Source organism: Lipotes vexillifer, unplaced genomic scaffold (genome assembly GCF_000442215.2).
Source record: "Lipotes vexillifer unplaced genomic scaffold, Lipotes_vexillifer_v1.1 scaffold1432, whole genome shotgun sequence".
Lineage (NCBI taxonomy): Eukaryota > Metazoa > Chordata > Mammalia > Artiodactyla > Lipotidae > Lipotes > Lipotes vexillifer.
Window position 1 is genome coordinate 606,799 of NW_006795398.1, and position 11,713 is coordinate 618,511.

An 11,713-nucleotide genomic window follows, 5' to 3' on the forward strand; every position below is an offset into this window, starting at 1 on the left:
GATGGGAGGGTTTGATTGTTCCCATTTTTATATTTTTATTTTATTATTTTTTTTTGCGGTACACGGGCCTCTCACTGCTGTGGCCTCTCCCGTTGCGGAGCGCAGGCTCCGGACGCGCAGGCTCAGCGGCCATGGCTCACGGGCCCAGCCGCTCCGCGGCATGTGGGATCCTCCCGGACCAGGGCACGAACCCGTGTCCCCTGCATCGGCAGGCAGACTCTCAACCACTGCGCCACCAGGGAAGCTCCCCATTTTTATAGACTAGGAAATTGAGGCATAAAATCATCAAGGATTTGCCCAAGATCATACAGCTAAGAAAGCAATAGACCATGAGCCAGACCGGCTCTCCCCAGTTCTGGCCCTGAGTCCACTTTTTACTTTTCAATATTTTAGAGGTGTGTTTCCTTCCTCCCAGCTTCTCATCTTTGTTTTCTTGAGGAATCTCCTTCTTCCATACAGTCAGTAAAAGAACAGGCAAAGGAGTTGTGTTTGGTGTCACAAATTAGGGATAATTTAGGGGATTTCTTCTAAAGAGATTATAGCAATATCTCTTTTCTCTTTAGAAAGACACGAATGGCAGTTTAAATAAATTAAGGTAGAGTGAATCTCATGTTTAAAGAAATGTGCAAAACGAGAGAGAATAAGCCAGCTTATAAAACGAGTTCTAGTTTCACAAAAATATGCTGTGGGTACAAAGACACTGAACTGAGGACTCTACTATACCCAGGGGAGAAAACGTATAATTATTGACACTACAAATGACAGGAGAGTTTAAACTCAACTTCTAAACATTAAAAGAAAGAAGGAAGGAGGGAAGGAAGGAAGGAAGGAAAGCAAAGCACAAAACCCAATGACATTGGGCCCCCAAATATAGGTTCCTATGTTAGCGGGTCACCCACAGCATGCTCCCATTCTCTTCATAAAAAAATAAAGGAAGGAAGGAAGGGAGGAAGGGAGAGAGAAAGAAAACAAGAACTGCAGAACAGAAGTGAAAAATGTTAAAGACAGTTTCTGAGGTAACTATCGAAGAAATTGCCTCACTGTCCTCTAAGGCAAGCACAGCCCAAGACAAGGGCCTGCTGACCGGAGGGCCTTTTAGAGACTGAAATGAACAGCTCTTGCATCTTAAATTCTGGGCTGTACCACAGGCCTGTCTTCCTCTGCTTAAAGCGAGTAGGAGGAAGAAGGAAGAAAGGGAAGTCGAGAGAAGGAAAAAGATGCAAAATGGCACGAGCAGAAAGATGGTGGGAAGAGGCAAGAAGAAGGGGGAAGGAGACGCCAGAAGAGGAGCAAAGAAAACCGTGGAGGAGGTGTAGCAATGGATGGCAGCCCCGGGCAGGGGAAGGAGAGGGGGATGGGAAAGGTGAGGCTGGGAGAGACACCCAGAGGAGCAGAAATAGAGAGGAGCGGGCCAGGAGCGGGCATGAGAAGTACGAGTGCGGAAGAGCAGGCGGGAAGGAGAGCTCTTAGCTGGGCTGGCAGGCCCCGGGCCGCAGGCTGCTAGTGCTGAGACAGGAGAGAGTATCCCACCCAGAGCCAAACATCACCCCGGCGCCCCTGCTGGGTTTGGCTGAGCCTCAGGCAGGGCCTGTCCCTGCTGTTGGGTCTGTGGCCAATAGTCATCATTCCCCTGGACTCCTTGAAATGGTCAGGGCACGCTCTGCACCTGGACCCTCAAAGCGGTGTGTAGGAGCCCCGTCCAGGTGCCTACTGAGCCCCCCAGCTCAGGAGCTTAGGGCTTCCCGAGGTCCAGCTGGGGGACAAGTGTGTTCCCAGGGCCGGCGATTTTGGAGGGAGGATGCCCACCACCCCGGGAGGCGTGTCCCCCTCATTACCTCTGCAAGCGGTTGGCCTGCACTGTGCCCGCAGCCTGCCTTGGCATGAGCCCAGGGCACTGTCACAGCTTCTCGGAGGACTCACTGTACTTACTATTGAGGCAGTAGTTCCCACACTCTGCCAGGTGCCAGCATGAAACAGAACAGGGAAGGTCAGAATCTCACAGTCATTGTAAAATCCCAATTACTTTGGTTGCAGATCTCTGGGAACCAGCCTTGCTGCCCTCGTGAAGACCTGCAGGAATTCACATTCCTCTTACGGAATGTGAATCTGATTCCCAACGGGAACCACTGAAAATCTGCATGGTTAGCACCAAGTCACCCAACACACCTCCCCGGTCCCAGCTCACAAGTGGAGGCACAGCTGGTGGTGGACCAAGAAGATGTATGTAATAAATTGTCTGACACCTCTGAGTCTCCCCGGAGCTGTGCCGACAATCCCCATTTAATCTAAACCTGGAGAAATAAGTCCTTGCTAAAGTTATTTACCTTGTCAAGGACCATTAATTTTCTTGTTTCCAGGCTACGTGTGAAAAACGCATGATAAGCCAGCCAGCTGCCTCTTTTTTCCCTCCATAGTGGAAAATATCACCCTAATTCCCACCCCACCCCCTTTGCAATATTCCAGAGCCCTGGTGATGTGGTGATTAACAAAGAGCAGGGGAACGCTCTAGAAATGACACCACTGAATACAAAAATGGTGAAAATATACTCAGTGTCGTCAGCATATGTGGATCAATATTAATTCCGTCCTACAACATTACAGCTAGAAGTGACCATCTAGCCCTTTCTGGCCCTTTGCGGTTTGTTTAAATATTGTAAGCACAACTATATTTGATCCTAACCCTTAATATCTACTTTCTTCTACACATTGTCTTTTTTTCTGTGGCAAAGGCACTGGTTGAAAAGTGTCTCCTCACATTTAGGCCTAAAAGCTCGTGCCATCTGGTGACACAAATAATACCCCAATGAATAGCAGCCTGCAAGCTAGGCAAAGCATTTTCCACTGCAGGGACTTGAAATTCCCAATGGACCACATGACGAGTTAAAGGGAGCTTGCTGGCTCCTTCACAGCCCCAGGACCAGTGAAGGAAGGACCTGGGGTGTTGTGACCTAGCTTTCTCAGCAGCCAGGACTCCTCTCGACAACCCCCTGAGAGATGGCCATCCAGCCCCAGGGAACACTTTCCACGATGGGTAGCTCTCTCGCCCATAGGGCAGCACCCTCCCCTGCTGGACAGCTCTACTTGGAGCAGATGTCTTGGTTCCATGAAACTGACTCTGCAAGCCATAAAGTAAAGAACAGCAAAAAAATGTTTTTCAGCACTACCAGTCTTCAGCTATCTAAACATGAACATCTAGGTTGAACACCCCCCAAAATTTTCCACTGTTTATGGTACACCATCAAAAGAAAACAAATTCCCTGTAGTATGCACAATTTCTATGTCTTATTCACTTGTGTTTTTTCATACTGAGTTTTCTTAAATTATAGCCCATACTTAATGATGCTATGTGTTTTATGCACTGGGACCCCTCTCCCCGGCCAAAAAAGTCACCCAAATCACACCCAGCAATACGATGTGAATTTACTAAACACAATGTAAAACGTCCAGAATGTGGGAGATCAGTATGGATCAGGCAGGTTCCCATCTCTGAGGACTGCGCATCCCTGACAAATGTGTGACCTAAGCCATTAGCTTTTGGTGTCGGTAGTGAGTGTGGAGCAGCTTCAGCTGCTACAGAGAAACAACCCCATCTAGTGGTCTGCAGGGTCTTGCATGGTCTGAGCCCAAACTCTAATGCAGGGAAGGGAAAGGAGGACCCGGCTCAGAGCTCTTTCCCAAGTGGCCTGTCCGCTACGGGCTGGGGGAACCCCAGGAGGAAACAGCTGCATCCTGCACCCCTGTCCTGGACACGCAGAACATAGCAAATGCTCTGAGAAGTCCCACAGAAGAGACAGTGGTTTGTTTACCCAGGATTACCCAGATTTATTTGACCCCAGAAGCCCCCTCCCATTTCGTGCCTATGAATGCATGCTGTGTCTCTCTGTGCGAGAGCAAAACAGCCGTTAGTTTTCCTTGGAACTTAATTTTTTACATGTGCTTTGTGGAACTCTGCTTTAACTTGTTAGTAACTTAAATACAAGAGCCCTGAGGGACTGGGACACAGGTGAGTAAATGTGGATGAGAGCAGAGAGAAAGATGACAGAAATCTCTAAGGATGGGGAGTATCTTTTTGAGGAGGGCGGCTTTTTTTGTTTGTTTTTGTTTTTGTTTTTGTTTTTGTTTTTTGCGGTACGCGGGCCTCTCACTGTCGTGGCCTCTCCCGTTGTGGAGCACAGGCTCCGGACGCGCAGGCTCAGCGGCCATGGCTCACGGGCCCAGCCGCTCCGCGGCACGTGGGATCTTCCCGGACCGGGGCACGAACCCGTGTCCCCTGCATCGGCAGGTGGACTCTCAACCACTGCGCCACCAGGGAAGCCCCGAGGGTGGCTTTTTGATACCCCTCTGGTGAGGTGAGAAAAGGACCTCGGTACTGGGGTACAGCACGGCGTGCTAAGGTTTGAGGTGGAAGAAGGCACTTAAGAGTGACAGCCCCCAAATGGTAGGTGAGGGGACTACCAAGCCCTGTGGGTTTTGCTGGCACCTGGAGTCGTGGCTGGGAGTTGGAAGACCCTCTGGCTCCTCCTGCCCCGGTTGGGGACAGAGAGGCTCACTTTTCTGCATTTCAGTGGGAGCCCAGTGCCCACCTCCATCTGGGCTCAGGCTCTGCTCCTGCCTCTGATTTTGCCAGAGACAAAGGGCAGGACGGGGGGTCCCAAAACACTCTCAATGTTCTGATGGTCTGGGAGCCTGGACCGCTCCAGGATTTGTCTGAGTTTCTGGCCCCAGCCTGTCTGCACCAGCAGGGGGTGAGGACAAGTTTCCAATCTCCCGACTAGGGTCCCAGTGGAATTCGCCTCTGAGGAGGGCAGAAAGAACCAGACTCACTGAGGATCCCAGAAGCTAATTTCCTGACGGAGAAGGTACGCCTTGGTATGGACTGAGCGAGGCCTGGCGCTGGGGATTTCTACAACGTGCTGCCCACTGTAAAAGGACTGGTTTAACTTCTGTGGGGAGTGCTAGGAAAGGTTCGTGCTTTTGAAGCATGATCTGTTAATCAGGGAGGGAAACAACCCTTAAATATATGAGGCTAAGAATCACCTTGCTAGGGCTTCCCTGGTGGCGCAGTGGTTGAGAGTCCGCCTGCCGATGCAGGGGACACGGGTTCGTGCCCCGGTCCGGGAAGATCCCACATGCCGCGGAGCGGCTGGGCCCGTGAGCCATGGCCGCTGAGCCTGCGCGTCTGGAGCCTGTGCTCCGCAACGGGAGAGGCCACGACAGTGAGAGGCCCGCGTACCGCAAAAAAAAAAAAACAAAAAATCACCTTGCTGGATCAGACAGGATCCTCTTTGACAACCGAGGATGGCTTCTAACCATTCTTTGTCTCTCTCACGAAGAATATACCGCAACGTTTAGACTGTTCTCTTGCGTCTCCGTGGAAGCAGCTCTCCCCCCTTTACTCCCGATCCTTACTCAGGACTAGATGCTCACCTCAAAAGTCTGTCTGGTAACTGTGCACCTCTGAGAGCCTGCTGGGGCCTGGAAAAATTGTCCTTAACAGTCCTAACCTGCACCCAGAGTCCCATTAATCCTCTCAAGCCATATAACAGGAGAAGAAATTATGTGATACAGGCCATACCTCCTATATACGAATATTCTTAGGATTGGCAACAGCTGCCATTTTGCCAGAAACACCATCTTTATTTCAAAGCACAAGGAAATACTGATATAACACAAGGACAGCTGATGTTCTGTCTGGGTTTTAATCTTGGCTCTAGCCTAGGATGTTGAAGAAAAAAAGCCCTAAAAGAAAGCCCCCCAGAGCCCCCACTGCCACTGTCCATTCCCTTGGATCTCGTCAGGAGGCCCAGGCCCTCAGCGATCTGACTCTTCATTCTGGGGAGATTTATTTCTCATTGAACCTGAGACTATAGTTACAAAGCTATACACGTGAGCACTTTATATCTGTATGGCTAATGTTCTGTAACAGGAAAGGAGGGTTAACACGATCACAAATTATCCTTTCCTTCCTCCTTTAATTCCCAAAGCTAAATGTTCACTTAAGCTTGGACTTTATATATTGACCGTTAGTGTTAGCATTTAAGGCAGGAGCAAGCTTGAATTTGCCTGCAGTAAAATTGAAGACCTAGGAGATTCAAATGCTGATGTGTGAAATCCAGATCCGGTTTTCTGAATGAACGGGCCACTTGAGCTAAACCTCTTCAAGTACCTGCTATTAGCTAAACAGTGATTTGCTTGTTAGAATTATAATCAGGCTCATTCACAAATGTTCTTCTTTGGGGGTTCGTCGCCAAGGTGAGCTATGTTAATGAATATATTTCATATGATTTGCCATATGCAGGTTTCCACATTCATTTCACTACACTACCACTTAGTCTTCCAGCTGGAAAACTGGCACCTTTCATACTTTCCAAGACTGCTGCAAAACAACCTCTCCTAGCACTCCATGTACCGAAATACCTACCTGTTTTCCTCTAAGCCCCACTTCTAATAAAAATCAGGAACCTGGAAACAAACAGGAAAGAGAAGGAGCACGCTCCTTCGCTTAGGATGGCCGCCTTCTTTCCTTCAGGCCTGTCTACCTTTTAAAATTAGTTCCCAGACAGGTGAAGTCACCTGGCATTCTAACAAGAAGGCCCACGTGGCCCGACATGACACAGCTGCACAACGCAGGCCTCCTCTGGACCCACCGTGATGTCCGCCTCCTTGAGCTGGTGTGGAAAGCTCAGTCCAGCAGGGCCTGTGGTCTGGGACCTGCTCTGCTTTCACACAAGGGCAGGTTGAAAGCTGAGCAGCTCACAGCACTTGCTGGTGCATTTTATTTTTCTCACCAAGAATAATAATGTTTAATATTGGTTGAGTACTTACCAGGCATTCTTCTAAGGAATACGCACTGCCTCATTTAATCTATGCTACGATTCTCTGTGTTAGACAACATTGCTCTATTAGTCCCATTTTACAGATGAGGAAACTGAGGTACAGAGGAACCATATACGGCATGGGAAATAGTCTACAGAAGGTTATTCATGTTTTTGTTTGAAGCAACTAACGTACAATTCATATTTTGGCAAGATTTCTCAGATTTCTCTTTACAGCATTCACAGGTAGGAGTTAAAAATATTTAGTCAAGATATTCATCTCTAAAGCCCAGGCATCCACCTGTCAGGATAGGCTCTGGGAGTGGCTCAGATGTAGGAGTCCTGGAAACCTCCCTTACTCATATTATGAGTTAAACTTTTTCTTTTTAATTTGGCTGCCTGACCAGGGATCGAACCCGGGCCCCGGAAGTGACAGCGTTGCGTCCTAACCACTGGACCAACAGGGAATTCCCTATGAGTTAACCTTTTGATTGCTAGACCATGAGGGGATTCTCAGGGAAGGAACCATGGTAGGTTGGGGGAAGGGGGGGAACTAGTTACTTACTGTTTACAGAACTGTTTCAGCATTTTCATTCTTATTAAATAATTATAGTAGTTTATATATAATTCATCATCTAATATGCTGTTGACATCATTGATAAAAATAATTGGTATGGCTGTCCCGGGGTTATCAACTGGTCCCCGAAACGGTCTGTCCATTCCCTCTGCTCCCAGAAGCAGCACTTGAGTCCCCTCTCCCCCTACCCTCCCTGTGGTGTACCTTTCTGGCAGTGCAGCCCCTCAAAGCCCAAGGGGCAGTCACACTCATAGCCCTCCTTCCTGGGTCGGCAGCTGCCGCCGTGGGCGCAGGGGGCTTCCACGCAGGGGTGGGCTGCATTTTCCACGTTCACGCCCCACGTGAAGTCATGCGTCACGTGGATGGTCCGGTCATTCAGGATGATCTTAGGAAAGAAAATGTAAAGAAATTCAGGAATTCAGAAAACGTCTTTTCGGTCTTCTACGGCTTTCCTCAGCTAATGTGAACTATGCCTAGTGAGGGAGCTTTAAGCAAAAGAGAGAAAGTCCGGTTGCTGCTTTTATAGTCTTGTAAGCGACACAGGAACTGAAGTGATTACATCTGGTGTTTGGGACACTCTGCATCACTTATAAGACTATACACGCAGCTTCCTCTGTCTCTGGAAGACCCGGCTACTCAGTGAGGTTGTAAAGAAGTCCCAATAACCACAAAATTAGGGTTCTAATTCTACATACTAGAATCACCCGAGGTGGAGGTGGGGAGGGTTAAGAAATATACTCATGCCCAAGCCCCACCCGGATCAAGTGAACTAGAATCTCTGTGGGTGAAATGGAGTCATCGGTAACTTAATTTAAAAAGCTTCCCAGGTGATTCTAAGGTGCAGCCAAGGTTGAGAGATGCTGCTAGTAAAGCGGAGTACGGAAGAATACAACACAGGATGCTACACAGGCAGGAATCCAAGGGCGGGTGATTGCGTCTGGAGGTGGTGGAATTGTAGTGCTGTGTCTTCCTGGCCAGAGTTCTCTGCAGGTTCTTCCAGCTCCACCATCTCGGCCTCCGCAGTTGCCCCCCTCCCTCCTGCTTCCTCCCTCCCCTGACACTCGGAATCCCTTCCTGTTCACATCCTCTTCCCTGGAGTGAAACTCAGGTCACATTCTTAGCACTGCTGTGCATATTCACTGGAAGAGAGAGCTCTTTGCTCTCACCCTTTTTCCCTGCAATGGGGCTTTAGTGAAACTGATGAATTATAGGGCGAGGTTACTGGTCTCCCCAGCCACAAATAAACGGAGTGTTCCCTGGCCCTGAGCTGTTGGTATTTCAAAGTCTCACAGGCTTTGCTGAACTCAGAGACAGAGAGAACACATCCCAGGGGAAGGTCCACCATGCAGGGGGTCCTAAGAGATTAGCAATGGCACTTCCAGCCACTAATCCACGTTTCCACAGGTTTGCCTAGTTGTTAGAGAGTGTCAGGAGAGCTGGGAGAAAACTTTTCCCTAGCCCTGAGTCTCAGAAGCTGCCAGACAAGAGCCAGAATCTTTCCGCAGTCTCCTTTTCTTGCTGAGAGTGCAGGACTTGAACAAGCCACGAATGGCGCGGCCCACTGCAGGGTAAGGCAGAGCCGATGACCGGGTCACTGGGAGGGGAGAAGGGCCTTTCCAGGAAGTAAGAGGAAAGGCTTGTGTGTGCTGTGTGAAGAAGGGGCAAAACCCGACACAGCAGGAAGGAAGGTGAAGCCTCTTAGCAACTCAGCCCGCTTCCTAATTTCAAACCCGTGATTACACACATGGCCCATGGGGGCCATGTCCCTGCCCCCATTCCTGGAGGGACAACGGTCCGAACTGAGGTGTCACTGATATCACAGTTCAGCAACAAAGGGAAGCACACCAGAGAGAGGAAATATTGACTGGGCCCCTTTTCTGGGCCCTGCACTGGGATACAGAGTACAGAGCCCCAGGAGCCCTTTCCAGAGTCCAGATGTGCAAATCGTGAGAGGACCCTCCATCATCTTAGCCTCTCCTTGCTTTGCTGCAGGTCTGAAAGGGATCAGTGGCCCCCATTCCTCCAGTGGTTGCTAAAGGGAAATAGGATACTGCTAACATCCAGGAACCGGATGTGCTTTTCTTCAAATTCTTTTCCCCCAGTGTTTAGTGGTCCTGGAAATCTGGGTTGGTGGGTCAACCTGCATATCTGTTGCAGACAGAACATAATCTCATGACTGGAGGGATCATGGACAGCCCCAAGAGAAGGAATAAGAGACAGATATGAATGGGGTCAGCATCCTGTCTCTTTTACTAGCTGAGTGGATTTTTTCCAGACCATCTATGGAAGGACCCTAATCTGTGCTCAAGAATATGGTTACACGATTGATGAACAACTGTTAAATCATGGTGGTGGGGACGGGAGTGGAGGCGGCGAAAACAAGTGGGTCTTGCCTTGAGCAAAAAGCAAAGTGACCCCAAAGAGAAGCAGGAGTCCCTCTGAGACTCCATCCTCTTCCTTCCCTTTTGCAGAAGTGTCTATAGCGACCTGGTGCCAGGTGCCTCCCTCAACGATCCCAGGATATTTTAGTGGATGTGTTGTACAAATTCATCTTCACCGAGTTGCACTCGTGGGGTGTCTGCTGGATATAGCTAGGAGCAAGACGTTATAAGAAAGTGGGGTCGGAAGGGTATGCTCTGAGCACGAAAAAATATAGTTTTAAAAACATTAAAAATTTCTCAAGCTTCCTTTCTTGGGTGCAGCAGGCTGCACTGATCAAAGCTCTCAGTTCCACTGTCTGCAGTCAAGGTCAAGGTCACACAACACACATGAGGAAGGGAGGCCCGTACCTTCTGAATGCGTCCACTGAATGGCCTGAGGATGCCTGAGCTCTTCTTCACGGCATCGTAACTGGGGACCCCGCCGATGAAAATGTCCGAGTTGCACTTAATCTGGGTGAAGCCTCCCTGCCAACAGGTTAAAAAAACAAAACACGGTGCAACTTCAGAAAAAAAAAAATGGTTAAGATTACCAAAGGTACCTTTGGTTCCCTGTCAGGGAGCAAATGGCAGAGACAGTCTCAAGACTCATCGTGACAATCTGTCTACACATTGGCCTGACCTTTGCCTTGTTTTGCATTGCTACTTACCACCTGTTTGGAAGTAGATTTCTTGACATTTCTGGGACTCAGTTTCATCATCTATAAAATGCGAGCGAATATGGTAGACTGTTCCATCATCAATACCCCTCTCCCTGCAGGAAGATTACCTCCAACCTGTCAGTCTCAAGTGGGGCTACGTAACTTGCTTTGGTCAATAAAACATGAGCAGAAGAGAAGTTAATCACTTCTGGGCAGAGGCTTTCGGAGCCAGGAGGGGTTCACCGCGCCCCCTTCCCCCACGCCCTGTTCCTTCAGCCTGGGTCTCAGATTAAAGCTGCAGCTGACCACTGACGGACATGTAGTGTGAGTGAGAAATAACTCCTTATTATAAGGTGCTGCTCTTTTGGGCTTATGTGTGCTGACTGCAGTACAGTCTAGCCTGTCCTGGCGGCTGAGATTCCACTGATTCAGCACTTTGCCCAGAGTTGGATGCAGGATCTGCGTTGCAGTATGGCAGCTATTGTTACATTCACTAACGGTAAAGATAGAACCTCTTTAGGCCAAGAGAAAGGGAAGGCATGGCAGGTGGGAGGCATTCCTTGTTATCAAATACAAGGGCAGAGAAATTCTCTTCCAGCTTCTCAGAGAATTCCCCATTGTCAATCCCCAAAGGCTTCCCCTGCTTCTGGTCATTTCAGCAACCTAAACCCAATGGCTGGGCTAGATAACAAGCTGTGTGTGAGATGTAACGTCTAAACTCCTTTAAACATGAGTCTTAATTAAGTAAAATGTCCTAAGATAACACACATTTGAGACCTCTGGGGGATGAACACACTTTGGGTAACATAAGTTGTTGTTTCCTCTGATTTATGATCAAAAGAAATACAAACAGTAGCAGCATTTAATAATTTAACAAATATTATTGGGTACCTACTATGTCCCAGGTGCTAAGTGCTGCACAAACAACAGTAAATAAGAAAGCCCAGGTCCCTGCCCTCCAGAGGCTTACGCTGGGGTGAACACAGACAAGTGACCGGGCAGGTAAGATTAACCCTGTGAGGACTGTCCAGGTGACTGTGGGTGCACCTGGCGGGGAGGGGGCATCGCATACTCTACCCCAGACATAGGGAGTGGGGAGGTGCACTAGGGAGAGTTAGAACTGAGAAAGAAACTGGACAAACTCAGGGCTTAGAGGGCACGTAGGTATAGGGCAGAGGCAAGGAGGGACCAGATCATGCATGGATGTGCACTTCACCCCAAAAGCAATGAGTTTTCAGCAGG

The 11,713-nt window shown here is 49.0% G+C and overlaps 1 protein-coding gene across 7 annotated transcripts in view; it reads right to left on the bottom strand.

The window, feature by feature from the left end:
* Positions 1-11,713, bottom strand: part of EGFLAM (EGF like, fibronectin type III and laminin G domains) — a 172,621-nt gene that overhangs the window by 14,206 nt on the left and 146,702 nt on the right. For 5 of the 7 annotated variants that reach the window (XM_007467616.1, XM_007467620.1, XM_007467619.1 and 2 more), the window contains 2 exons: positions 10,182-10,298; positions 7,597-7,777 (listed from right to left, as the gene is read on the bottom strand). In XM_007467616.1, the coding sequence (XP_007467678.1) occupies positions 7,597-7,777; positions 10,182-10,298 (298 nt within the window). Of the gene's footprint in view, positions 1-1,929; positions 1,954-7,596; positions 7,778-10,181; positions 10,299-11,713 lie in introns of all 7 variants that reach the window. The other 2 variants (XM_007467614.1, XM_007467615.1) reach the window with 1 other exon arrangement.